This window comes from Crocodylus siamensis, chromosome 2 (genome assembly GCF_052110815.1).
Source record: "Crocodylus siamensis isolate JL-2025a chromosome 2, ASM5211081v1, whole genome shotgun sequence".
Classification (NCBI taxonomy): Eukaryota; Metazoa; Chordata; order Crocodylia; family Crocodylidae; genus Crocodylus; species Crocodylus siamensis.
In genome coordinates, this window is record NC_143396.1 from 109,402,691 (window position 1) to 109,427,526 (window position 24,836).

The following is a 24,836-nucleotide window of genomic DNA, read 5'->3' on the forward strand; positions in this document are numbered from 1 at the left end:
TGACATGTTTAAAAAAAAAAATAGTAATTTACAAACTACGTACAAATATAAAGAACTGCATAGTTTACTTACTTCATTGTTCGCTATTTCACTTGGTGTTGGCCAGTTGGTGATATCACCGAAGTCACTAGTCTGCAAAGTTACAAGATACATTTCAGAATGCATCAATGCAGAATAGTGCATGTGCAAGTGTTAGGGAGAAACAAACTATATTACTGGTATTTTTTTTTAATGTGAGAATTTTAACATAAACCAGACATGGCAGCACTTTAATCAACAGGAACCTGGTCAGTTATTTAGATACTTCCAGTGCAAAGCCTTATCCATTACTAAATAAACCTTAAAATAAAATTATATTTTAAAAAGGAACCTACATGATAGGCTACTTGTTCAGCTTGCAGTTAGCAAAACCATCAGCAGAAACTCTTGATACTTAAACACTGCCAGCAAGCTGCTCCCTGAAAGTCTTTTCACAGCATTGATAAAGTATACTGTTGCTTATGAAATTATATACATCTCCAACAACTCTGCCCTGCCTTTTGCCTGACTTCAGACTAACACACCTCTCTTTGCATGTCACATTTACAGTAAGCTACAGGACAAGTATATATCATTTGTATAGATATACAAGTCTTTCAGAAAAGGAACCAGCTAGTGTGTTAAATGTTTAAAAAACAAAAGAAAACTATATCTTTTCCTTCTTTAAATCTGTTCTGCATGCAAGACAAAAGTCATAAGAAAAATGAACACACACAATTTTAAAATCTCACATTCCCAATAAAAGCATGTGAAGCAAAATCAGTATTGAATATAGACTACTTCAAAAATTCTCTCTATTAAAACTTAGGTTTAAGGACACCATTCTCAGATGCAACCAACACTTCAAACTGTTTATAGTTGTTTTTAATAAAAGTGATCCTGAGATTCATACGTAAAGCTATTTCTCTAGAAATTACAAACCTTGCTGGGTTTCCTCGGCTTGGGTCGTCCTGCTTTTATAACTTTAGCAAAATTCTGCAGTTCTAGAGAGAAGAGAGAAATATTTTCAGAGAAAGAACTAGATTTAGGTTGTAATTTAATATTGAAACAAAACAGACAAAACCGATCCTTAAGAAAATGCTGAGATATTTTCCTGCGATCTCAATCCAGCCAAGCCTGTAAACAAATCCACTGAAGTCGGTATTTTTTCCACACATGGGATTATTTAATCTGCTTAAATTTAAGATACTATATATATCCAACACTAGATTTGTACCACTTTAAACTGCTTTAGTCTATGAATTTGAGGGATTTAAAACACTAAATTCTGTGAACTGTTATAAAACTTGTATCTTGTGAAATAAAAGTTATTGACTGAATCATAAAATGCTGATAAGAAACAGGGCAACAAAATATTCACCCCCTTATCAGAAGCTATATATTTGAGAATAGGATTTATCCATGATAGGTACAATTACATAAGTGTATCAGCTCATGAAATATGGTAGAACTGATTACACAGCCATAAATCCATACTAATCTACTTTTATACCATAATAACTCTAATACTCATTCTGTCAACTGCAGACATGGTAATACCCTTATACTGTTTTGTAGCTTGAACACTGCCTGCAACTGAATCATTATCAAAGAGGGGTTTTACATAGGAATGCCCATTTACATACGAATGTCTATTTCAATGATTTAAAAGTGTATAAAATATCCTGTGGGGATGATTTAATCCATATTGTTCATAACCAAACCACAAATCAGTAAAATGGGGGCAGATTAGAAGTGGGAGGAAAGGATCTATACAAAAACATTATTATGCTGAAACTGATGGACTACCCATGTATCTGAAACTCATCTTAAGCAGCTTTCTTTGGATTGAAAGGCCAAAACATAATCAAATCTGACCTTCTGCATGAACATAAAATGCACCCAGCAATGCCTGCTGGGAGCTATTTTTAAAAATCACTGGTAAAAAGGTCGCATCCCAGTTTGATTTTCTTTTTAAGTTTCAACGTTTGGCATTCCAATCATATTACACTTTGGTCTGCTAAGTTAAAAAGGCCTCTAATAGGGACCTACCAAAATTGAGAAGGCAGGCAGGCAATTTCACAGGCCAACAGCAATGCACACTGCCATTTTTGTGGTTTGTTGCAGTGAAGCTGTCCCATGTGCTGCTGACTAGCCCAGGGGCCCTAGCAGTGCCCCGTCCCTTGCCACTTATTGGCCAAGAAGACTGCTATTCATGCAGTTCTACCTCTCACTGCTGATTGGCAGAGAGGAGTGGGATTGCATGCCCTCTTGGCCAATCAGTGGCAGAGGGAGGAAAGGACAACCATTTTGGCTCCCTTCCCGTGTGCTGGTGGCTATATGAACTGCTAACTTCTACTGGGGAGCCAGGATTTTATTTTCAGTAAGTTTCCACTCCCCTCACCCCTGGGGAATTCTGCCAAAAATCACAAGGAATGCCACTTTCCAAGGGAAACACTTCAAATCGTGGTTTTCACAAAAAATGCAAAATTGCGATTTAAGTAGGTCCCTACCAATAGTAGATGTATTTTGTCACGATAGGTACTTCTGGCCAATGCTTAAGTAATCTCTTAACCTTCTCTTTGGTGTCTTAATTTTCTTCTTCTAATGCATATTTACCAAGCACAAATACTTATGAATTCATTTCCTTTCTGCAGAAGTGGATTCACTGATCCCATGGTGACCTGGCTGTATTATAACAAAGCAATATCATCTCTTTACTATTATTTACTTTTCACTTATCCAAAGATCTCATATTTTCTGACAGTGGGAACAGGCCTAACTTTTGAACCACTTCAAAAGACCTTCAAAGGGCAAGCCAGACAGATACACAGGCTTTTTGAAGCACTCTAAAAATGAAAGATTCCCCATTACATCTGCATGGTCTACAAAGCATAAAAGTAGGCCCCTGGGGTCTTCAGCATCTTACAGTGCTTCTCTTCTCCTGCCCCTGCCAACAGTGGGATTCCTGGTCTCCAGCCCCCAAAGCCTGCATACCTATCCATGTCTACTCTCCTGGCTCCAATAGGGGAGGAGGAAGGAAATTTGGCCTCTAGTCTCTCAGTTCCAGCAAGGGAGTGCTCCAGAAAACTGGAGGCAAAATGAATAGGAAGCGCATACTGACATGGGCTCAGCTCCCTCACAACCCTGGGTAACCCAGTATTAGTAAAATAGTCTCCAACAGAAATGGTGCCAGAGAACTGGAAGAGGGCCAATGTGGTTCCCATCTTCAAAAAGGGGAAGAAGGAGGACCCGGGAAACTATAGGCCAATTAGTCTTACCTCGATCCTGGGCAAGCTTTTTGAGAAAATTATTCTGGTGCATATCCATGAGGGGCCAGCAGGGGAGATCATGCTTAGGGGCAACCAACACAGGTTCATTAGCGGCAGGTCCTGTCAGACCAACCTGGTGGCCTTCTATGATCAGATCACCAAATCCTTAGATGCAGGGGTAGCAGTGGACAAAGTTTTCCTGGACTTTCGGAAGGCATTCGACACCGTCTCTCACCCTGTTCTCATTAAGAAACTGGGGGACTGTGGTGTCGACACCCACACAGTCAATTGGGTTGCAACAATTCAATTTTCAACCTGGAAGCACATGGGCAGTGGGATCCCCCAGGGCTCAGTCCTTGGGCCCTCACTGTTCAACATCTTCATCAGTGACTTGGACAAGGGGGTAAAAGCACCCTGTTCAAATTTGCTGATGACACTAAGATGTGGGGGGATGGGAGCACACTAGAAGGGAGGAATACGCTGCAATCAGACCTCGACAGGTTACAAGGGTGGGCGGATGAGAATAGGATGGGATTCAACACCAACAAGTGCAACGTGATGCACCTGGGGAGGAACAACCAGCACCACACGTACAGGTTGGGGAACTTCATTCTTGTCAGTACAGAGGTGGAAAAGGATCTTGGAGCCATCGTTGACTCCAAGATGAACATGGGCCGGCAGTGTGGGGATGCAGGTAGGAAGACCAACCGCACCTTGTCACACATCCACAGATGCATCTCAAGCAGGTCCAAGGACGTGATACTCCCCTCTATGCAGCACTGGTCAGGCCACAGCTGGAGTGCTGCGTCCAGTTCTGGGCGCCACACTTCAAGAGGGATGTGGACAACATGGAGAGGATCCAGAGGAGGGCCACTCACATGATCAGGGGACAGCAGGGCAGGCCCTATGAGGAGAAGCTACAGGACCTGAACCTGTTCAGCCTCCACAAGAGAAGACTGAGGGGGGATCTAGTGGCCTGTTATAAACTAGTCAGAGGGGACCAGCAAGCATTGGGGGAGTCCCTGTTCCCCAAGCACTGCCAGGAGTGACCCGGAATAATGGTCACAAGCTGGCAGAGGGTAGATTTAAGCTAGATATCAGGAGGTGTTACTTCACGATCAGGGCGGCTAGGGTCTAGAACCAGCTTCCAAGAGAAGTGGTGCAGGCTCCTACCCCGGGGGTCTTTAAGAGGAGGCTAGATGTACACCTTGCTGGGGTCTTTTGACCCCAGTACTCTTTCCTGCCATGGCAGGGGGTTGGACTAGATGACCTGCTCAGGTCCCTTCCGACCCTAGACGCTACAAAACTATGAATTTGGATTGAGTGGTCTGTTTTGTTATGAGGCAAGATGCTCTCGACAGGGACAGGGCAGCTCCTCTCTGGAGACAGCATGTAGGCTGTCAAGTTTGTCTGTCAGGTATCGTTCCAAGGAAGACTCTAACACCTGGCAGATGGTATCCTTAACTACTGGACAGGATTCAGAGAATGGAACTCTATTTCATACATTAAACTGGTAGACCACTGACTGACTTAATGACTGGACTTCTGCAGTGAGTCTTTACTCCATGTTCTCTATCTGTTCTTTGCAAGCACCCTTACTGCATGCATTGAAATCTGGCATATGGTTGCATGCACATGCATAGCACAGCATGTCCCAAACTTTTCAGAGGCCCTTACCCATGTAATGGGGAGTGCTTAAACCTGCTGCATAATACCTTTCCCTAGAATCTCTGGGGTAAGCCCCTGTTGCTTTGGGATCCACCCATGGTCAATGGGTTTCATGCCAGTATAACACTGAGACTTTTCTGACCCTGGAGCTCAGCAGAGTGAAGATCTGGATCTTTTCCTGGTCAATTTGTTTTGCATGGCAACCCGTTATGAGAATTAAACCTCTATCATCTATTTATATATAAGATTATATCTGATACTCTTGTCTCTTTAGGTATACTGCTGCAAAAGCAAAGACCTTGATCAACACAGCTGGGATTGTAACAAGCTGAAAAGCAACACTTTCCACTCCCAGTATGACATTCTGAGTAGAAACTAAATCTTTTCCATGCAACGGAATTACACCCATGTGAAAGAAAGCAACTTGTAGGTCAAGAGCTTCAAACCAGTTCACACAATCCAAATAAAAGGTACTGAGAGGTCACACACCTACAAGGGGCGTCTCAGTCGTTAGGACTGTGAAATACTGGAAGTGGAAATATTTTAGCATGAATTCTTGAGATCCTTCTTCAATTGCTCCTCCATTGAAGTGGGTTTTTTTTTTTTTGTGTGTACACATAGCAAAATAGGTTGCTAGTATAGAAATGCTAACAACTAGCAAGAGGTACTTTGAAACAGACAATGAAGTTACAGGCAGAACATATAATATCTGCTCTCTAAACAATGCAACTTACTTAAAAATATAACTCTTGCTGTCCTATAAAGCCAAACTAGAGTATTTCCTTTTTTAGTTAATAGGCATACATGCATGGAATACAATCTGAAAAAAGACAATTTAATATTTCTTATTAGGAAAGTATATATACATACTGTAACTTCTATTTTACAGACAAGTTGCAAATCCCAAATTCACATATTTTCCAAGGGAAAAAAACCCATGTAATCCAAAAGTTGTCTCTGAAAGCACAGACCTGAGGCAGAAGAACTACAAATCAAATTGGAAGCATCAACAGTATCTACTTTTAAAGAAATTGTTTTCTTACAGATTTTTGTAATTTAAATGTTTGATGTTAAAAAAGTTAAATTAGTATTCTGATGAAGTCTGGAACTACTGTTTATGATATTTAAATGATATCTGATATGATAGCATCGCTTCTAAAAGTGTAAGATTACATAAAAAGTTTTAATCAGCATTGGGTAATCTGCCTTCTCTGGCCACTCAAAATTTCTAAACTTAGAATTTTTGTTAAACAGTATACAAACACTCTTAACTGGTAAGAGCTCATAAATTAAACTGTTACTCAAAGCCAATAGAAAATAAAGATCCAAATACAAAAGTTAAGTAACAATTAGTCCAGTGATTTTCAACCTTTTTAAATTCCACATACCCCTTGACAGACATTTTCCACAGGGTGCCTTGAGTCTTAGGCAAAAACCAAGTAAAAACTACAGAAAAATAATAGAACGATTCTCCTGTTACAAAGTCACATCACAATAGATCAGAATATTTTTAACAGTATGGATTCCTCCTTGAAATCTCACAGTTTACCTTTTGAATCATGTTTGTACACCTTAACTTTAGATGGCACTCTTAAAAGGATCTCAAGAAACCCCAGGGTTGTTGCAGCCACCCTGCTTGAGAATCACTGAGTTACGCTTTTAGACAAGACTGAAAACTCAAAGCATAAGTTAAAAATGGTTAAAATAGAAGTTCTAGTTAATTCATCTAGTTTTCAGACAGTAGGAATGCAAGTGTCCATAGTCACACAGTTTTCAATACCACTATGGATACGATTTCCCCTAGTGTTGGAAGAAATTTGTTCACTATACAGCATTGTACAAAATAATATACTGATGATTATCCCAGGTCTTTCAGGTTATCCTTTGCCTCAGCAAAAGATTAACAAACACAATCTACACCTTTTCCAACTGTTCACCTTCTAGGCATGGACAAGCAAAACACCTGGAAGGTTTAAATACAGTTTAAACCTGAAGCAGCCAGACATGCAAACCCGTTAAACTAATTTAACTACCTGAACACTTCAAAGGCATTTAAAAACCACCTGGAACAGTTCAAAAGCATTTAAACTGGTTCACTGTGAACTGAGTTGGCATTACATGTGGGCATCAAACATGCTGCGACAAATCTGGTCAGTCCAGGCATCCCACACTTAAAACCTGCATTGCTTTCCAACCCTATCTTCCCCTCACTATTGCACCTGGACACTGGCATGCAACCAAACTCCACTGCCCCACTTTTTTGCATTTTGCTAGCACTTTTTAAACAATGAGTTCACTTGCCCACTTGTTCAATGAAAGCTATCATTCTAAAAACCAGCTGGGCCTCACTCCCTACTTAACTGCACCCCATCATTCAGCTCTTCCCCAGCTCCCCATCTCAGCCCCTGGGAACTCAAAGGCAAAGGCCCAAACACTCCCCTGCCCATCCTCATTCCCCTCCCCTCCACCCTGAAGTCAGGTAAGTATGCTGCCTGACCCGAGTCATCTACAGACTATCGAAGTGTTTTGAACTCATGTTTAGGGGAGAAATAAAAGCAGGGTAATTAAAACACCAGCCACAAGTCACCCACTCCCTGCAGGCCCCAAAGCATAGGTGCAAGCACTCCCTTCACCTCCAACTCTCCTACTAGGAGGCATGCTGGGCTGAATATTCACCCCCTACCCGCTAATGTTGGAGCCACAGCACTTGACACAATTGTGAACCTGTTCCCAATCAGTGACATTTTGGAACAGTTCCACTGTTGTGTTTGGACTGAAATCAGCCAACTGACACACAATAAAGAAAGGTTAAGATGAAGTTTGTAAATCATACTCTTTCAATTTCCATCTTCCTACGTATGTAAAAGACTCAAATTCCTGTTTGAAAATGTACCTGCTTCTTACACTGGCAGAAAATCTCTGACCTGGAAACCAATAACACTTAGGGCCCTCCTCACATCTTCCAGACCACCTGAAGAGCAGGCCAGTTTCATAGCAGGTAGTGTGCTACAATGTCTCAAAGTGTGAAGGAACAACTGTTTGAGTGTGTATATTCTTAGTTTCCAGCAAGAGCCCAGAAGGCCTCCTAAAGAAGTCTTCTAAGAAGCACTATACTGCAATGCAACCTTGTAGCATGCCTTAGAATTCCAATGCAGGAATCATGTTTAACACATTATATTAGCTGATGTAGTACTGGATGAGTTTCAAATGATCAACCTTTTAGTTACTTACTCAAGAAACTTCACAGAAGTAAAATGGTAATGTGCTGACATAGAAGTTTACTATTATAAACACAAAGTAACAGAGTGGAAGGAAAAAAAAACCCTTTACACTGTAACTTTCAACTAAACAAAATGTTTTGTGCATCAGTGGCTATTTCTACGTACCACAGTGAAGTGCTGCATAGTGATACCCTGAGCTAGTAAAAAGTGTGCAACCATGTCTACAGAGTGCAAGCTAAGACTACATAGAAATACCCAAGTTACATATGGTAGATTCAGGACCAAAAATGGTAGACTCCCCACTTAGCACTGCTAATCAGCCAAGCAGCAGTGCTCCACCATAACCATACTGCTTCCAGTTCCTAATGTAACATGCACAAACACAGCCTAACTGTGAAGTTCAGGCTTGCATCATGCAGACATACCCACCAGGGACAGCTCAACATTTCTATACGCTGTGCACTGGCAGTCAAAAAAGAAAAAAAAAAAGCAAACACTGTGCTTCAGAGATGGGATGAAGAACACAAAGTATCATGCCATTATCAGAGCCAATCACCTGGCATACTGTATACAATACTGGTACTCTAAAAAGGATATTGCAAAAGCAGAAATGTTTCATGAAGAAGTGACAAAAAGTGATTAGGCACATGGAAAAACTCATACAAAGAAAGTAAGAATTAAGACCATTTAGAAAGGAGATCAAGTGAGACATGATAAAAGTAGAGAGAAAGAAGATCAGCAACTTCTGTTCCCTTAGTTTAATGATTCAATAACAAGGGAACATTTAATGAAACTCAAAGTTAGCAAATTCAAAACTGCTAAAAGAAAAACTACATTCTTAAATAAGCAACCAGAATGTCACAAAGGCAAGCTGAGGAAGTTTCAAAGCAGAATAAGATGCTAACCTAAAGTTACAACAGTTATTGTTAAATAAATAAATAAGTATAATACACACACAAATTATATTTCTAACACACACACACACACACACTTATAGTTTATACTGCTTACTAATATATATACCCACAAATACACACACACACACACACACACACGTGTATATTAGTATATATATATAATTTCTAATTCTTCAGGTTTTAAAACAATCTAAATATTACGAATTAGGGCAGATTCTTTATGGGAAGATAGGAAATCAGATTATCCAACATCAATCTACGACAGTATTTCTTAAGTATGAAATTTTGGCTAAAGCACCTACAATTGACTACTCTCAAAGACAGGATACTGAAACAGATGAACCACAGGTCTAACCTGGTGCGGTACCATCTTTTCACATCATCTGACAGCTATGCTACATTTTAAATCTTTGAATGTTGTTTTGTTTTAAGTTCACAAAGGACTCCTTCCAACCTTGGATCCATTAAGGTAGGGACAAGTGGGAAACACCACTTTAATTTTTTCTTAGCCATGGTTTTAAGAAAATCTTTTTAAATTAAAAAGATGTACAGTTTTTTCATTTTAGTAGATTTTAATAGGATAGAAAATTGTCTTCAACCAGGGCTGCCAACTCAACATTTTTATTTATTTTTTACTAACAACCACACTCCACACTTTTTTAAAAAACCAAAACAAGTTGCCACCAATACGTTTTACATAATATAAAGGTAGCTTATTCCAGACCCTGCTCTCCTGCCACACCCCAGTTATTAGGGCTGAGGTTCAAATTTGGCAGTTTAACACCAACTCCAGTTAAAAAAAAAAAAAAAAAAAGTAAAGAAGTTTGGTTATCAGCGAAAGTCTGCAGTTAATTTTTTTTTCTTGGGTTGGCAACCCTGCTCGACTGCAGTGATGGTTTTATACATTTTGCCCCCACTTCAGGGGTCTCCTACTCACCCAAACACCATGATGCCCCCAACCACAAACCACACCATGCTGTCCCCCACAGCCTCTACCCTCCTGGCCCTAATAGCCACAATCCCAGCATGGACTTCCAAAGAGGTCTACTTGCCAGCCAACAATATTACAAGCTACTGACAGGACCCAGCAGCAAGAGCAGCAGGCGGCTGGGTAGAGGGGTCTAAAATCCTTAGAGAAGACTCCTGGCAAGGTGCAATGTTCCTGTTCAGACACCAGGTGGTTCTGCTGTGCTCTATTCTGTCCTTCAACATTTTCCAGCTTCTTTCCAACTTTGGAGTGTCAATCAAGCTCTGACTGCTTAGCGTTTTTACAGATGACTCCCTTTTAACAGATTTTACAGACGGGCATCTTTATCCTGATTTTTCACTGACTGTCCATAAATTTATTGGTAACCCTTCCTTCAACCCCCATGTCTACTGAAGGTTTTATGTAACTTATTTTGTTAATAATACTGTTGTTTTCATGAAAACTAGAGCCCTCTGGGGCTGATGACGATTGGAAGGCATCATTGGCTGGTAACCCCCCCATGCACTCAAATCCAGCTATACACCAGGGTGAGACCTACAGGGCTCCCCACAAGTCTGGAAGTTTGGTGGCAGTGGAGAACCAATTAATGCTACCACTATTCTCCTGCCACTAAATTTATGAACCCATAGGGAGCCCTACAGGTTGGATGTCACAGCTCCACAGGCTGACCACCGAGCTAAACTAGCAGTTTAAAAACCTACTGTCAAGAAAATTATTACTGAATAAGGTACCATGGTACATAAATCTTGAATGGGAACTGGTTTACTCTTGCAACTTACTGTAAACCTAGGAAAGTAAACTGACTTGAACTCTTGGAATACCAGAAAATCTACATATGCTTAGGGAAGAAGCACATTCTTCAGCAGTTTCATAGTTTCTAGGGTCAGAAGGGACCTGAGCAGATCATCTAGTCTGACCCCCTGCCATGGCAGGAAAGAATACTGGGGTCAAACGACCCCAGCAAGATGTTCATCCAACCTCCTCTTAAAACCCCCCAGGGTAGAAGCCTGCACCACTTCTCTTGGAAGTTGGTTCCAGACCCTAGCCGCCCTGACAGTGAAGTAGCACCTCCTGACAGCTAACCTAAACCTACCCTCTGCCAGCTTGTGACCGTTATTCCTGGTCACTCCTGGCAGTGCTTGGGGGAACAGTGACTCCCCCAATGCCTGCTGATCCCCCCTGACTAGTTTATAACATGCCACTAGATCCCCCCTCAGTCTTCTCTTATGGAGGCTGAACAGGTTCAGGTCCTGTAGCCTCTCTTCATAGGGCCTGCCCTGCTGTCCCCTGATCATGTGAGTGGCCCTCCTCTGGACCCTCTCCATGCTGTCAACATCCCTCTTGAAGTGTGGTGCCCAAAACTGGACACAGTACTCCAACTGCGGCCTGACCAGTACTGCATAGAGGGGGAGGATCACCTCTTTGGACCTGCTCGAGATGCATCTATGGATGCATGACAAGGTGCGGTTGGCCTTCCTAACTGCCTCTCCATACTGCTGGCCCATGTTCATCTTGGAGTCAATGATGACCCCAAGATCCTTTTCCGCCTCCATGCTGACAAGAGGGGAGTTCCCTAACCTGTAGGTATGGTGCCAGTTGTTCCTCCCGAGGTGCATCACCTTGCACTCGTCTGCGTTGAAACCCATCCTATTCTTATCCGCCCACCTTTGTAACCTGTCTAGGTCTGATTGTAGCCTGTTGAATCCTTCCAGTGTCCCCACGTCCCCACACATCTTAGTGTCATCAGCAAATTTGAACAGGGTGCTTTTTACCCCCTCGTCCAAATCACTGAAGATGTTGAACAGTGTGGGCCCGAGGACAGAGCCCTGCGGAACCCCACTGCCCACATGCTTCCAGGTTGAGAAGGACCCATCCACTACCACCCTCTGGGTGCAGCCCTCCAGCCAGTTGACGACCCATTTGACTGTGTGGGTGTCTACACCACAGGCCCCCAGTTTCTTAATGAGAACGGGGTGAGAGACAGTGTCAAAAGCCTTCTGGAAGTCCAGGAAGACTATATCCACTGCTACTCCTGCATCTAATGATCTGGTGATCTGATCGTAAAAGACCACCAGGTTGGTCTGACAGGACCCGCCACTGATGAACCCGTGTTGGTTGCCCCTAAGCATGCAGCCCCTCCTGGATGTGTGCCAGCATAATTTTCTCGAACAGCTTGCCTAGGATCGAGGTAAGACTAACCGGCCTATAGTTTCCCAGGTCCTCCTTCCTGCCTTTTTTGAAGATGGGAACCACGTTGGTCCTCTTCCAGTCCTCCGGTACCTCACCAGAGCACCACAAGTGCTCATAAAACCGTGCAAGGGGACTTGCAGTGAAGAGCTGCTTCTATCAGTATGAAACAATTGAGAACTGGTACAAAACAGACAACTCAAGTTGCGCAAGCCTCCTAAGCAAGAGAGGGGATTGCTTTGGTCTTGGGTACATGTCCCAAAAACTTTCCAAATGGTGCTCTGCTCAATGTATGCAATTTATGCAGCAAGTTACTATTTTTCCTAGAAAAAAATTCTTCAATACCAGGTTTAAAATAAACTGGGACCTACTGTAGGGTCAAATTATTGCTGAGTGGGGAGGAGAGAGGATATAAAAACTGGGTGACATTAGATGACTGACCGACTAAAAGTGGAAGATTTTGACCAAATTGAGTCTGTTAAATTTACAATCTTGTTCGTGCCATCGACCAATGTTTGTACAAAATTCAAGCTGGGAACATCTGTATGAAGCTTGTATTCTTTTTTTAACATTATCCATTATCCATCACCCAACCACTGCTGGATACTAGGCAACTTACACCTTTTACACTTAGTGTGTTCTATTATTACAATTCCATAGAAGAAGAACTATGCCATTTGTTCTTAGATCCACTCTAACAATTAAAATGGTTTGACCGAACTCATCAGGTCATGTTGACACTGGCTTTGTTTTCAGCTACTGTGGGGTTTCTGCAAGGTGGAGAGTAAAACAGAAGTTTGAATGGATTCTGTAAAGCTATGCAGAAACATAACCTGATCAGCACTTAACTACAGTGATAATGCCATCCATATCAAAAGTGAAACTTCTAAAACAGTTCCAAATTCTTGAATATGCAGTTTTGCCAAGTTCCTTAGTAAGTCAGGGCCCAACCATAAAAGTCACTTTCTCTAAGAGGATGTGAACAGCCAGTTTTGCTGATAACAAAACCAAGCCACAAAGGACAATGATTCTTAAAATGACGATATACATTCGAGAAGAAGCATGAAGCAGCAGCCTCTGATATCCCAGAGATTATTTTTGTCGTCTTAATGACAAGATGTCCAGGCGCTTAAACATAGACCTAGAAACCAAATGCATAATAAGGAAGAATCTATATAGGCCAGCTCAAATTAGTGGGACTTTAAACAAATAGTACCAAGTTCTGAAACAAATGCCAGAAAAACTTAACACAATCAGACTGCAAATAACCTTTTTTCCATTATAGGAAAGGGGGAAATGATGCCACACACATTTGCATTGTCCTGTCAAAGTTACTTTTCCTCTCATGATTAGATATAATAATTTGCAAATAAAAAAAAGAGGAAACATCTTCTAAAGTGTAAATTAATTGTTCTTATGCTGTGTAAAGTGAGAGGTGTCAAAACCCCAATACTGCTTTTACAAAAATAAACCTCAAGGTGAGACTCTACAAGACCTGCCCTAAAACAATAGTTCTTAAAAGATCTCGGTAGAATATGCTTCTCCATAAGGATAAATGTTTTTTTCCTTCAACCTTTAACTTAAATTTCATCCAACCCATCTTTTTAAAAAGCTGTGTTAAATTTTTAAGTAGGAGGGAAAGATTTAAATAGAATTTAAAAGGAATAACAAAAAAGTTCCAGAGGCATTTTAAAAAGCTAGTTCAAGATTAAAACAGGTTAAAATATGTCCCTAACTTTGAGGGAGAACAGCAGCAAAATAGTCAACTAATTCAACATCATTTCTAGCTAACAACTGAAACACTCGGAGCTGGCAACAAGCCAACACTAGTTGACTCGCAACTTCATGCTACTTGGCTTCACATTCAATATTCAGAAAGAGTGACTCTGCTTTCTCTAAAAAAAGAAAAGAAAGAAAAAGCAACCTGGGAACAATGAGTAGCACAAAAAAAATTGGTTATATGGTAATTTTGTTACAAAGCTATTTACCTTCTTTTTTGCATTTCACTTTATTTTTTTTTAGTTCTTTACAAGCAGCTGTAAACCATAGATCCATTTTTCCAGAAAGGCAGTATTCTCTAGCATGTGACAAATTCACGCTAAATCTTCAGCTGAGGACAGAAGAATTCCTATCACAGCAGATCAAGAGCCAACTCTCCTCACATACTCACACTTCATTTGTAGACACTCAAATCTTAAGCTGAGTATGGATTTGTTAAGAAATACTTAACATTTCTTTAAGGTCAGGATAATGGTCAAAATGGTGTCCCTTGAGACTTCTGAGGTTTAAAACCACTGAAGGTTAGGTTGCTCTAACACCTAAAAACCTTACAAGAGCTCATGCTGATAGAAATGTTTTGTATTATTTAGAATGGCCCCTCGCTTTGTAAATAAAAAAGTACAAAGCTGGATAATGGATAATGTTAAAAAAAGAATGGCATTAAAGAAACTCTGCATTGGGACTTCAATATACAAATGATGCCATAACAAACCAAAGCCGTTTTTCCAACAGTGCTACAATGAACTGGTTCCTCTACAGAAACTTCCATCAGATGAAGAGAGTTATTTTACATACACTTACACTAAAATGAGCAGAACTTAAGGCAGAATTAAATGTGCAGCTCTATTAAATTACGTACAGGCTTCAAGCATGTCATGAAGCACAAAACTAAACCACTTGACAAATATAGGTGTCCAAATTACTTCTTGAAATGTTTTCAGTGTTTCAATAGATTATTTTGAACAATTAGCTAATAAATCACTGGTAACAGAGAATTATACAAGATATACAACTTATCAGCTGTATTCCTTTTTTCCTATCAAATATATGCAAAAGGAAATGTCCCATTAAGAGGGTCTATTAGACTTCCATGAAAAAGATGCAAGAGTGATTACGTAATAATATTAAAGAAGCCTTTTTTCACTACACAGATTATTTTATTCACTACCTAGAAAAAGTGAAGTATCCTGTAAAGTAATAGTAGTAGAACAAGAACATTCTACTTGAGAGGTTCCCAACCCCCGGGTCACAAAGGGTTGACTGCCGGGCCATGGCACAAGCCCCCTGCTTGGACCACCGTCTGTCTGCCTGGGCAAGTGGCTTCTGCTGCCAGCAGTCATATGTGGTGTTAAAGCTGGGCAGCAGGGTAGCCCCAGGAAGGAGGCAGCTGGCTCAGTGAGCCCCATTCCATGCCCACTACCATGCCCGCACCCAGAAAAGCACTGCCTACACAGGAGGTACCAGGGCCCACTCTGGGCTGAACAGGACCCTCCAGCCCCACCCACAGCTGAAATCAGGGAGATGTGGGCAGGGAAATGCCTGGGGCAGAGGACAGGGAGGCAGCTCTGCTCCTAGGCAGCTCCCAGCTTGATCCCCTCAGGCCACCACCTGCACAGCCCCCTCCCCTGCAGGGACCCTCGGTGCCCACGGCTGCAGTGCTCCAACAGGCACCTGGGTACAAATTTAAATTCTTACAAATTTACATATTTAAATAGTTAATTTAAATAAGTAAAATAGATTTTTTGTATACGTGGTTCGCCACAATTCTTTGCCGGTCCTCAGTATAAAAAAAGATTGGAAACGACCGTTCTACTTTACAGAGAACTATTAGCCCCGCTCAAATGGACCAACAGAAAACACAAAATAATGGAAAAGAATGGAAAGAAAAGGGGTACAGAAGATCATCCTGTTCCTCAGTTTCAGCACTGTAAAGCTTGGACTTACTCCTAAGCATTCTTCCATGAAATACACAACTTCAAAACACAGATCTTAATCATCCACTGCTATACATATTAGATATCATTTAGAAGCAACTTTAGCCATTGTCACAGGTTAGTTTTAATGAACACATTTAAACTAAAACATTTACAGTTATTTTGGAAGGCCGTGTTCCTGTGTTGGCAGATCCTTACAATCAGGGAGAGGCCCATTAACCTCAGTGAGACTCCATGTGGGTGCAAGTCCACCAACAAAGAACAAATTGTGCATCAGGCCTCTTTATTTCCTTAAAAGCCTCACATGAATAATTCTGACATTGTTTTATTTAACACTTTTCTACCAAACTATACAATTTCTGATGACATCATGAAAGATTCACACAGAGATCCTTATATACTAACCCTCCTCTGCCACCACATCCTTGATGATTTAGCTAGCCTATACAGTGCAAACCTACCCTGCCATTTGCCAAATCTTTGCTTCTACAAGCTGAAATCTAGCTGTCTTGACTCAAACCACGCATCTTCCTATTCCACCTAGGGAGACACATATCTGTTTCACTTTGTCAATGGCCAGCTTTGTTCAAAACACCCAACCTCCCCACCACCTTATTTTCACCCTGCAAAGATGCACAGCTTTCTTATTCTGGCAACAAGCGGACTGATGTAATCCCAAAGGGCAATCTTATTTTACATGGGAAAGCACATAGCTCTCCCATTCTTTCAAAGGGCAGTGTTGTCAAGTGCTTCCAACCTGTTGGAATCCATCTCACTTGGCAGTATACCTTAACTAGTGAGTCAGTGCTACTCTATCAGGTAGACTTCAGTGTACAAGGAGGAGGAAAACCCACCCATCTTTTACCCAACAACCTAGGAATTAGGATACTTGTCCAGACTATGAGTCACCTGAAGTTGAGGCCCCCCACTCCGCCACATAGCTCACTTCCTGCTTCCTACTTCAACCACCAGTCTTTGGGCAAGACCAGACTCTTGTTGAAGCTGGACTAGATGGAAAGAAATGTAAGATTCATACAGCCAAAGGAGAACATGCAAGATGGAGTCTGATTTGGCAGCCTAGTGAGAATGACACTGTCCCGAGAGGAAGCAGCCTTGCTCCAAATTTCATTCATGCAAAAATAAGGTGCAAATATTCCACAGTACTCCTCACATGAAACATGCTTTATAGTGGACAAGCCATTCCAATTCTGCCACTCAAACTAACACTAATCTGAGGGACAGTGACAGCTGACATTTATAAAAAAAAAAAAAAAAAACCCTTGCAAGTTTAAATATACATAGCTTGATGTTTCCAGTTAATGCAATAACACATTAAGTATGAACTCATTATTGATTCATTCTCTCTTCTCCTTTGGTCTCATTTTATATAAACTCTTCACAGGAAAAGTAATCCTTGTATTTGTACAGGACCTTGTTACAACATCATCCCAATCCCTACAGGGGCCATAGGAAATGAATACAATAAATACAACAAGTTTTCCTGTTACAGCTCAAGCAAACAAGCTACCCAAATGACTGACAGGTTGTCTCGCGCAGACACACAACCTATTTATGTGTAGCAAGCTATAGAAAAAGAGAAATGGGGAGTCTACCCAAAAGAAAAAGGACCCAGAAAGAAGGGTCCTTTTGTATATCAATACTTACAGGAATATTATAGAACAGAAAATAAGGGCTGGAAGGGACCTCATGAGATCATCTAGCCTGACCCCCTGCTTAAAGCAGGACCATCCCCAACTAGATCATTCCAAACAAGGCTTCGTCTACCCAGGGTTTTGCCGATTTAGTTAGCCTAGAACAGTGGCGGGCAATTATTTTAGGCAGAGGGCCATTTACTGAGTTTTGGCAAGCGGTTAAGGGCCACAAGGGGAGCCCCACCCCTTGACATGTGCCCCACTCCCTGGTTGCCACTTTGGGATCAGAAGTCCCACCCCTAGCCCCTGACATTTGCTACTGGAAGTCCCTACCCCCCACAGAAGTACTCCTTTCAGCAAGGGGCTGCCATTTCAGAACCAGAAAAATACCAAATCATATTCTAAAAATCAAACATTTACTACAACATTCATTAATTTGATTTAAAAAAATATTTTTGTCCCGATTCACATGCATTTATGTAGTGTACATAGAGGCAATTGCACAATAACTTAAAATGAAGTCTTAGTCTTGTATATTGTAGGGGGGTATGGGTGTGTGGGTATGTGGGGTGCTGGGGAGGGTGTGGGTGGGAGGTTTGTGGGTGTGTGTATGTGGGGTGAGAGAGCATGTGGGGGGTGGATATATGGTATGAGTGGGTGTGGGGTTTGTGAGGAGGGGCTGTGAGCGTATAAAGGGAGGGTGGCTGGGGAGGCTTGTAGCATGTGTAGAGGGGGAGAATTTGCCCACAGCCCCTTCCCCCTATGGCAAGCAGAGCCCCCCCTGCAACATGCCTCCAAGCCCAGACTCCGCAGTCCTGGCCCCAAGGCACTAGCACAGCCCCATGCTTCCGACTGCAGCTGCTTCCCCCTCCATTTGCCACCACTGCCCTTCTGCCATTTCCTTGTCTGCCCGGCTCCCCCCCTCACCTCACTGCTACAGCACCACCTCCCAGCTACATGGCCAAGACTGCAGGATGCAGTAGGAGTTGGATGCTACAGGTCTGGCTGGCACTGTGCGGGGTCACCCGAGAATCACAGGGGCCAGGCCAGCTCCTGCTGCACCCTGTGACCCAGCACTGCAGCCAGGAACAACATGGTGCCAGAGCAACTGGCAAGGGGATGGAGGGGAGCAGCAGCAGGCAAATATCTGCAGCAGGTGGGGGAAGTGGCAGCAAGTGGGTACACTGAGCTCGGTGACAGCTGGGCAGGAGCACAAGACCTGTGCAGCGCACTGGGACCAGTGCCTGCTAGTGGGGCTCAGAGCAAGGCAGCTGGGCATAGGCTGGTAGGGGCTCTATGGAGCCAGGCTGGGATGCGTCAGCAAGGAAAGTGGGGTTCACAGCTTCCCTGCCTGTGGCTGCCACCGTTCCTCTCCACCCTCCCACCAGCTACTCTGGCACCACATGGCACCGGCTGCAATGCCAGGACCACAACAGCCAGCCTGGCCCAGCCCAACCCTGAGGACTGCAGCAATCACCCACAGCCCTCCCCTGCCTTTTTATCTGAATTTCCCTCAGGCACAGGGAAGCAGGAACAGCCCCAGGGACGCAGGCTAAAAGCCCCTGCTCCATGCAGGGCTTCTGGCTAGGGGTGGAAAGGATGGGGCCACAGGGCCTTGCTTCTGCAGCCGCCTGATCCTGCCAGCAGCTTCCCCTGGGTCCTACTGCCCCTAGCTTCTGTCAACTTTGACAGGCAGCCAGGAACATATTAATATTAATTTTCTAAACATTTTATGGGCCCCACGGACCAAACAGAATGGCCTGGCAGGCCAAATCCAGCCCGCAGGCTGTATTTTGCCTGCCCCTGGCCCAGAAGATGCCAATCTACCCTGTCTTCTGCCAAATTTTTGCTGCCACCAGCTGAAAACTATATATTTTTTTGTCTGGGGAACTGAAAACCCTTATCAAATAACCTTTTGGTCTTCTCCAGACTAAATAATATCAGTTCTTCCAAGCTTTCCTCCTTGCATGTCATGTTTTCTTGACCTAAATCCGGGAAACATGCACACACATTTACTGCCCCTGTGCCCTTTTCTCACTTCTGCTGTTGAAAATTACTTAAAGATAGTAATTTTCAAACCCAAGACAAACCGACCATTTTTTTTCCTGCATGAAAACTTGCGTATAACACATTTCAAGCCTGAGCCATTTAGTGTCACCAAATCTTGCTGTTTTAAGTGAGGCAGATTATTTGGTCTCCAACAAAGATTTTCTAAGCTCTCACTACCTCCATTTCAGAAAACAGCTTTTCCTCCCACTGCACAGTTGGCAGATTTGACCGCAACTTGCTTGACCCCCTTCCATTACCCACGTGCATACAAGTTTTAAACAGCTGCAAAACGTAGTTGCAAAGGCACAAAAGGGGGCAGGGTCCCCAACTACTGTGCATGAAAGCAAGCTGTCATCAAAAAAATTAATAACTAAATCAAGCTAAACAAAAACCCTTTTGCATCACTGGTTTGCTCGTGGCCCAGTCCTGTGTGACCAAAAACTTCTGGTACTAGGTAGCCTACAGGGGCAGAGAAGAGAAACCCAGCTCCCAGGCTGGACAATCCCCTGCTTTATCTGTGGCAGGGTAGGCTGTTCAGGCTGTGCTGTGTCAGGGTTGAGGGGACAAGGTTCATTGGGTAAAAGTGGTATCTTATTAGACTAACTCAATTAGTTGAGAAAAATCTTCTTTGAAAGCTTCCAGGTGCAAACACCCTTCATCAGGCTGAGGAAGTGTCTGCAGTTGGTTATGGGGATGCTTATGTAGAGCAAAGATGATGTTTGCACAGGATGGTTTGGCTATGAGTGATCAGGCTGGGGGTCAACCAGATGCCCCCTCTGGAGGCCCCTGCCAGCCCAACTTCTCTAGGACTCTAGGAAAAGCCCCTTAATGCATTTGTAGATATGCCCACAATGCTCATTAAATTTAACTCTCCAATGTGGGGTACTAAAGAATACACATTAGGCTACCTTAATCCACAGTAATGAATGTGCATGGTTTTTAAGTGACGCTTCATGCACAGAAGCCAATCTTACTGCACATTCACATAATCCATTTTTTACCTGGCATTCATGGCACAGTAAAAGAGGCTACTGCACATTAAAGCATGCATACAGACACATCCTAAGATGCTAACCCTCTTGTGGTGGCTCCCTAGGCAGTGATCACCTCAAGACCTGGGTGTGCTTGGGGCTGGCTTTGCTCAGAGGGCCACGAGCAGAGCAGGCTACACCTGTGGCACCGCGGGGCTGGTCCCCAAGACCGGACCCGGCCCGGCCGCCCCCACGCGCGACACTGGGGGGAAAGCAACGTTCGGCACGCCCCCATTGGCGGGTGGCCGGGGGGGCAGCCATTGGCGGCCTGCCCCCGCTCCTGCCCTCCCCTCCCCCCCGGCCCGCACCTGCGTGGAGCGGGGCGGCGGCGCTGGGGGACGGGCTGCGCGGCGCCGCTCTCCGCCGACCCCACGGGTTCTCCTTAGGCGGCGGCGCCTCCTCCGGCCTCGGCGGCCGCCGCCTCGGCTTCTCCGGGCCCTTCCCCGCGGGCAACTCCAGCTCCGACGGCTCCGCGCCGGCGGCGGACATGCCGCGGGCTCAGCGCCCGCCGCTCATCCGCCGCACGGGGCCCTGCCCCGTCTCGCCTCCGACCACTGCCCGGCCCAGCCCGGCCTGACCCGCGGGCGCCGGGCGGCGGCGGCGGCGGCGGGGGTGCAGGGACAACGCGGGGCAGGGAGGCGGTGGCCGCAACAGTAACGCGGGGGGTGGGGCCTGCGAACACTCGAGTGCGTTATGACGTCGCGGCGGCCGCCGGAGCGGGAGGGGGCGGGGCAGCTCCAGCTCCAAGCGGCCGTTACCCACCGCCCCGGGAGCGGGAGGCCCCGCCCCTTCCCAACCGAGCGCTGGTGCTGGCGGCTGGGGCCCTGGCCCTCCGAACACTTGTCTTATAGTAGGTTTTAAAAGAATGGCGGTCTAGTAACAGGTTGTAACGTCTCATTCTTCATTGCTTATCTTAAGACCCTAGAATGGAGTCAGTCCAGACCTCATGCGACCTACACAAATATTTGGGGGATCTCCCCACCATTCCTTTTTCAAGCTCAGCCTGTTTGTGCCCGCAGTAAGACCCTGTCGGGTAGCGTTTCTGGACCCGAATGGGTCATGACCTAAAAGTGGGTTGCAAAGGGTTAGAATAAACTTTAAAACAGATTCTCCTATAAAGGAGAAAAAGGGAAACCACCGCTTTTCCCTTGCAGATGGGCAGTTGGAGCCCGCAAGGGGCTGTTTGGGGTCCCTCCACCACCCTTTCCAACAGAAAGGGGGCAGAGCAGGGCAGGAGTGAGGGGCAGTGGGTCAGGCTCAGCACTGTTTACAAATGGGCTCTGGTACAAAAAAAGATTGAGAACTACTGCTTTAGGAATTGATGTAACCCCTCTGAAACCTTCACGGATGGCTGTAGCCCCCCCCCCAGTACTGTATGTGCCTGGTAACTGCCCCACCATGGAAAACATCTGTTACCACAACACTCAGCTTCTTCAGTGTCCAAGAGTATTTATTCCATGTTAAGACAGTAACCAAGTTGAAAAACCACTTCAACTTGGTCATGTTTTTAGGGTGATCTCTCCAAACCTTCCTAATTGTGCAAAACAGCACCTCTTCGTTTTTTCCTTCATGGTACCAGAGATATTATTAACAAAGTTCAGCTCTGGCTTTCTTGCATGTGAGATTACCTATAAACACATTTTACCTATACAGATGCTTTCTGCCATTTTTATTTTTCATAGACATGATGGCTAGAAGGGACCTCAGAAGAACATTGAGTCCAACCCTCTGCCCAAAGGGCAGGAAGTCAGTTGGAGTCATAGGATCCCAGCAAGATAAGCATCCAATTTGCTCTCGAAGGTGTTCGGTGTAGGTGCTTGAACCACCCCCGATTGCAGACTGTTCCAGCCCTTAGGGGCTCAGACAGGAAAGAAATTCTTCCTCATGGTTGACCATATAGGTGGCATTGTGCACTATCACTCAATTTAATACCGTAAATGCCAAAATTCAAATTGATAAGGGGTCACAGTATAAAGTGATACGAAAAGTTTGAGCCAGACAGAACAGATAAACACAGCATGATTTTCTCTGCTTTCTTCCCTTCCCTTTCACCGATTAGCTTTACCCACCCAAGTTATTCATTTGTTCTTTGCAAAATAGTAACTTCTTCCTTACCCTGATAGAAGGAAACATTGCTATTTTTCCCTTAGTCATCAGAAAAAGAAGGCTGATGCCTTTGTTTAAAGCTGGTTGAATTACATTTTTTACATAAAATGAAATTCCAGCAGATGGTTTCTACTCTCAAATTTTTCAAATGCCGTTTGTGTAAATACAAGTGACAGAAATGTTTTTCATTTCTATGAACAGGAATAGCACACTTCGATTTTGTACGATACATTTACCTAGCATACATACAGTATTAAAAAGTGCTGGAATGCCCTTGCCTCTTATCTAAGGGATTCATCACTCATTTTGAGAATGGGAAAGTGAGGGATATCTGCCATCTGTCCTTGGTTTACCACAGGGGTGATCCACCTGTAGTATGAATGCCATAAGTGGCACAAACACCCTCCGTGCCTGGTACATGCCAGTTAGGAAGGGGACAGGTAGCACAGCAGCAGAAAGGGCAGGAACCAGAAAGCAAGGCAGCAGATCAGGCAGGGACTTGCAGGGAAGGAAGTAAAAAGCAGAGCAGCACATCAGGCAAGGAACTCAGGGCCAGCACAAAGCAGAGAAGCAGACTGGGAAAGAGAAAGAAATCCTAGCAGCACTTGGGGAGGGTGTAGGGATGTGTGGCATGCTGGCCAAAAGTGTTGGTAGCCATTGGTTTACAATAACATGCCAACCTTTAGTTTAAATTCCAAGCAAGACAGGCAATACTGCTGGCCTAAGAGCTTAGTAAAAACCAGAAAAAGCTGTGATCCAGGCTGAGACAGTTATAACACAAAAGCATCACGTAAGAGTGCAGCCTGACACTTGTAGTGATAAAAGTTATAATTAAAGACATGCTGTCTAAAAAAGCATACTGAGGAAGCTGGGAATTGGGAGATGGTTCCTAAATTCAGTTGTTTTCAACTGGGGTCCTGTAGCAACAGCCAGGTAAAACTACCCTGTGCAGACTCCAGCTGTCTATGCCACAGTCCTTCCCTAGATGTGCAGTAGGCATAGGGCAGCTTTAGCAGTTGAGAAGCACTGAAGTATGTTGAAGCAGGACCAATAGCAGTTCTCAGCCAGGAGATCCTGCCACAATGTCCAGTCATTTTTCCCCTATCTGAAAGAAAGCATCTCTAGCTCCCCCATGGTTATATTGGGACTCTATATACAGAACTGGGGGGGGGGGGAGGAAGAGTAACAACTGTCACAGATTATAAAGAGCTCTAAAGACACTACCCCTTCATATCTAAGCCAGCTTTAGTTAGATCCAACTGAGTTCCTCCCAGATGGGAGGTGTGGGATGGCTGCCAAAGCCCTCTAGCTTCACAGGCCATGTTGCTACCCCTTGCTCCAGGTAACCTGTTCCAATGCTTGACCACCCTCATACTCCGTTCCTCCTCATCTCCAACCTACATCTTCCCTGTTGCAGCTTGAAGCCATTGCTCCTAGTCATGTCCCCTGTGGCCACATCTCCATCCTTTATAATTGATGTTCAGGTATTTGAAAGCCTACCAAATCCCCACCCCACCCCCTCAGACTTCTCTTCCCCAAATGAAATAACCCCCTGTCTTTCAGCCTTTCCCCACAAAACATTTCCCAGGCCTCCAATCATTTTTGTCACGCTCCGCTGAACTCTTTTCAAGCTGTTCATATCTTAATAATTACTAGCATATGCATACATTTGTAAAGAGAATGCTGTACAAGAAACTTGTTTCTTACTTGCTTTTATACCCCCTGTATAAGATTAATTTTTATACAAAATGTCTTCTACTTCTGCATGAAAAGCAACCAACATTTTGGGCACCATTGCAAATTACATCTCATAGTGACATTCACTCTAAATTACATGTAGTGACGTTTTATTGTCATTTCAAGTATTTATTTCTATGCACAGTAAATTACATACCCGGAAAATGCATATGATTTCTTTCCAGATTGTATAATTTATGACGGTGCTGCTTCTAAGCAGTTTTTGTTATTAGGTTAACAACATCTGAATCTCACTAGTATTACATGAACCATTCAC

At 43.8% G+C, this 24,836-nt stretch overlaps 1 protein-coding gene across 4 annotated transcripts in view; it reads right to left on the reverse strand.

Annotated features, from left to right (window-relative positions):
• Positions 1-21,376, reverse strand: part of LARP1B (La ribonucleoprotein 1B) — a 97,094-nt gene extending 75,718 nt beyond the window's left edge. For all 4 annotated transcript variants that reach the window (XM_090036561.1, XM_090036560.1, XM_090036559.1 and 1 more), the window contains exons 1-3: positions 21,025-21,376; positions 961-1,022; positions 73-132 (exon numbers count right to left, since the gene is read on the reverse strand). In XM_090036561.1, the coding sequence (XP_089892687.1) occupies positions 73-132; positions 961-1,022; positions 21,025-21,205 (303 nt within the window). In that variant the 5' untranslated portion in view covers positions 21,206-21,376. The remainder of the gene's footprint in view (positions 1-72; positions 133-960; positions 1,023-21,024) is intronic.
• Between the last annotated feature and the right edge of the window lie 3,460 nt (positions 21,377-24,836).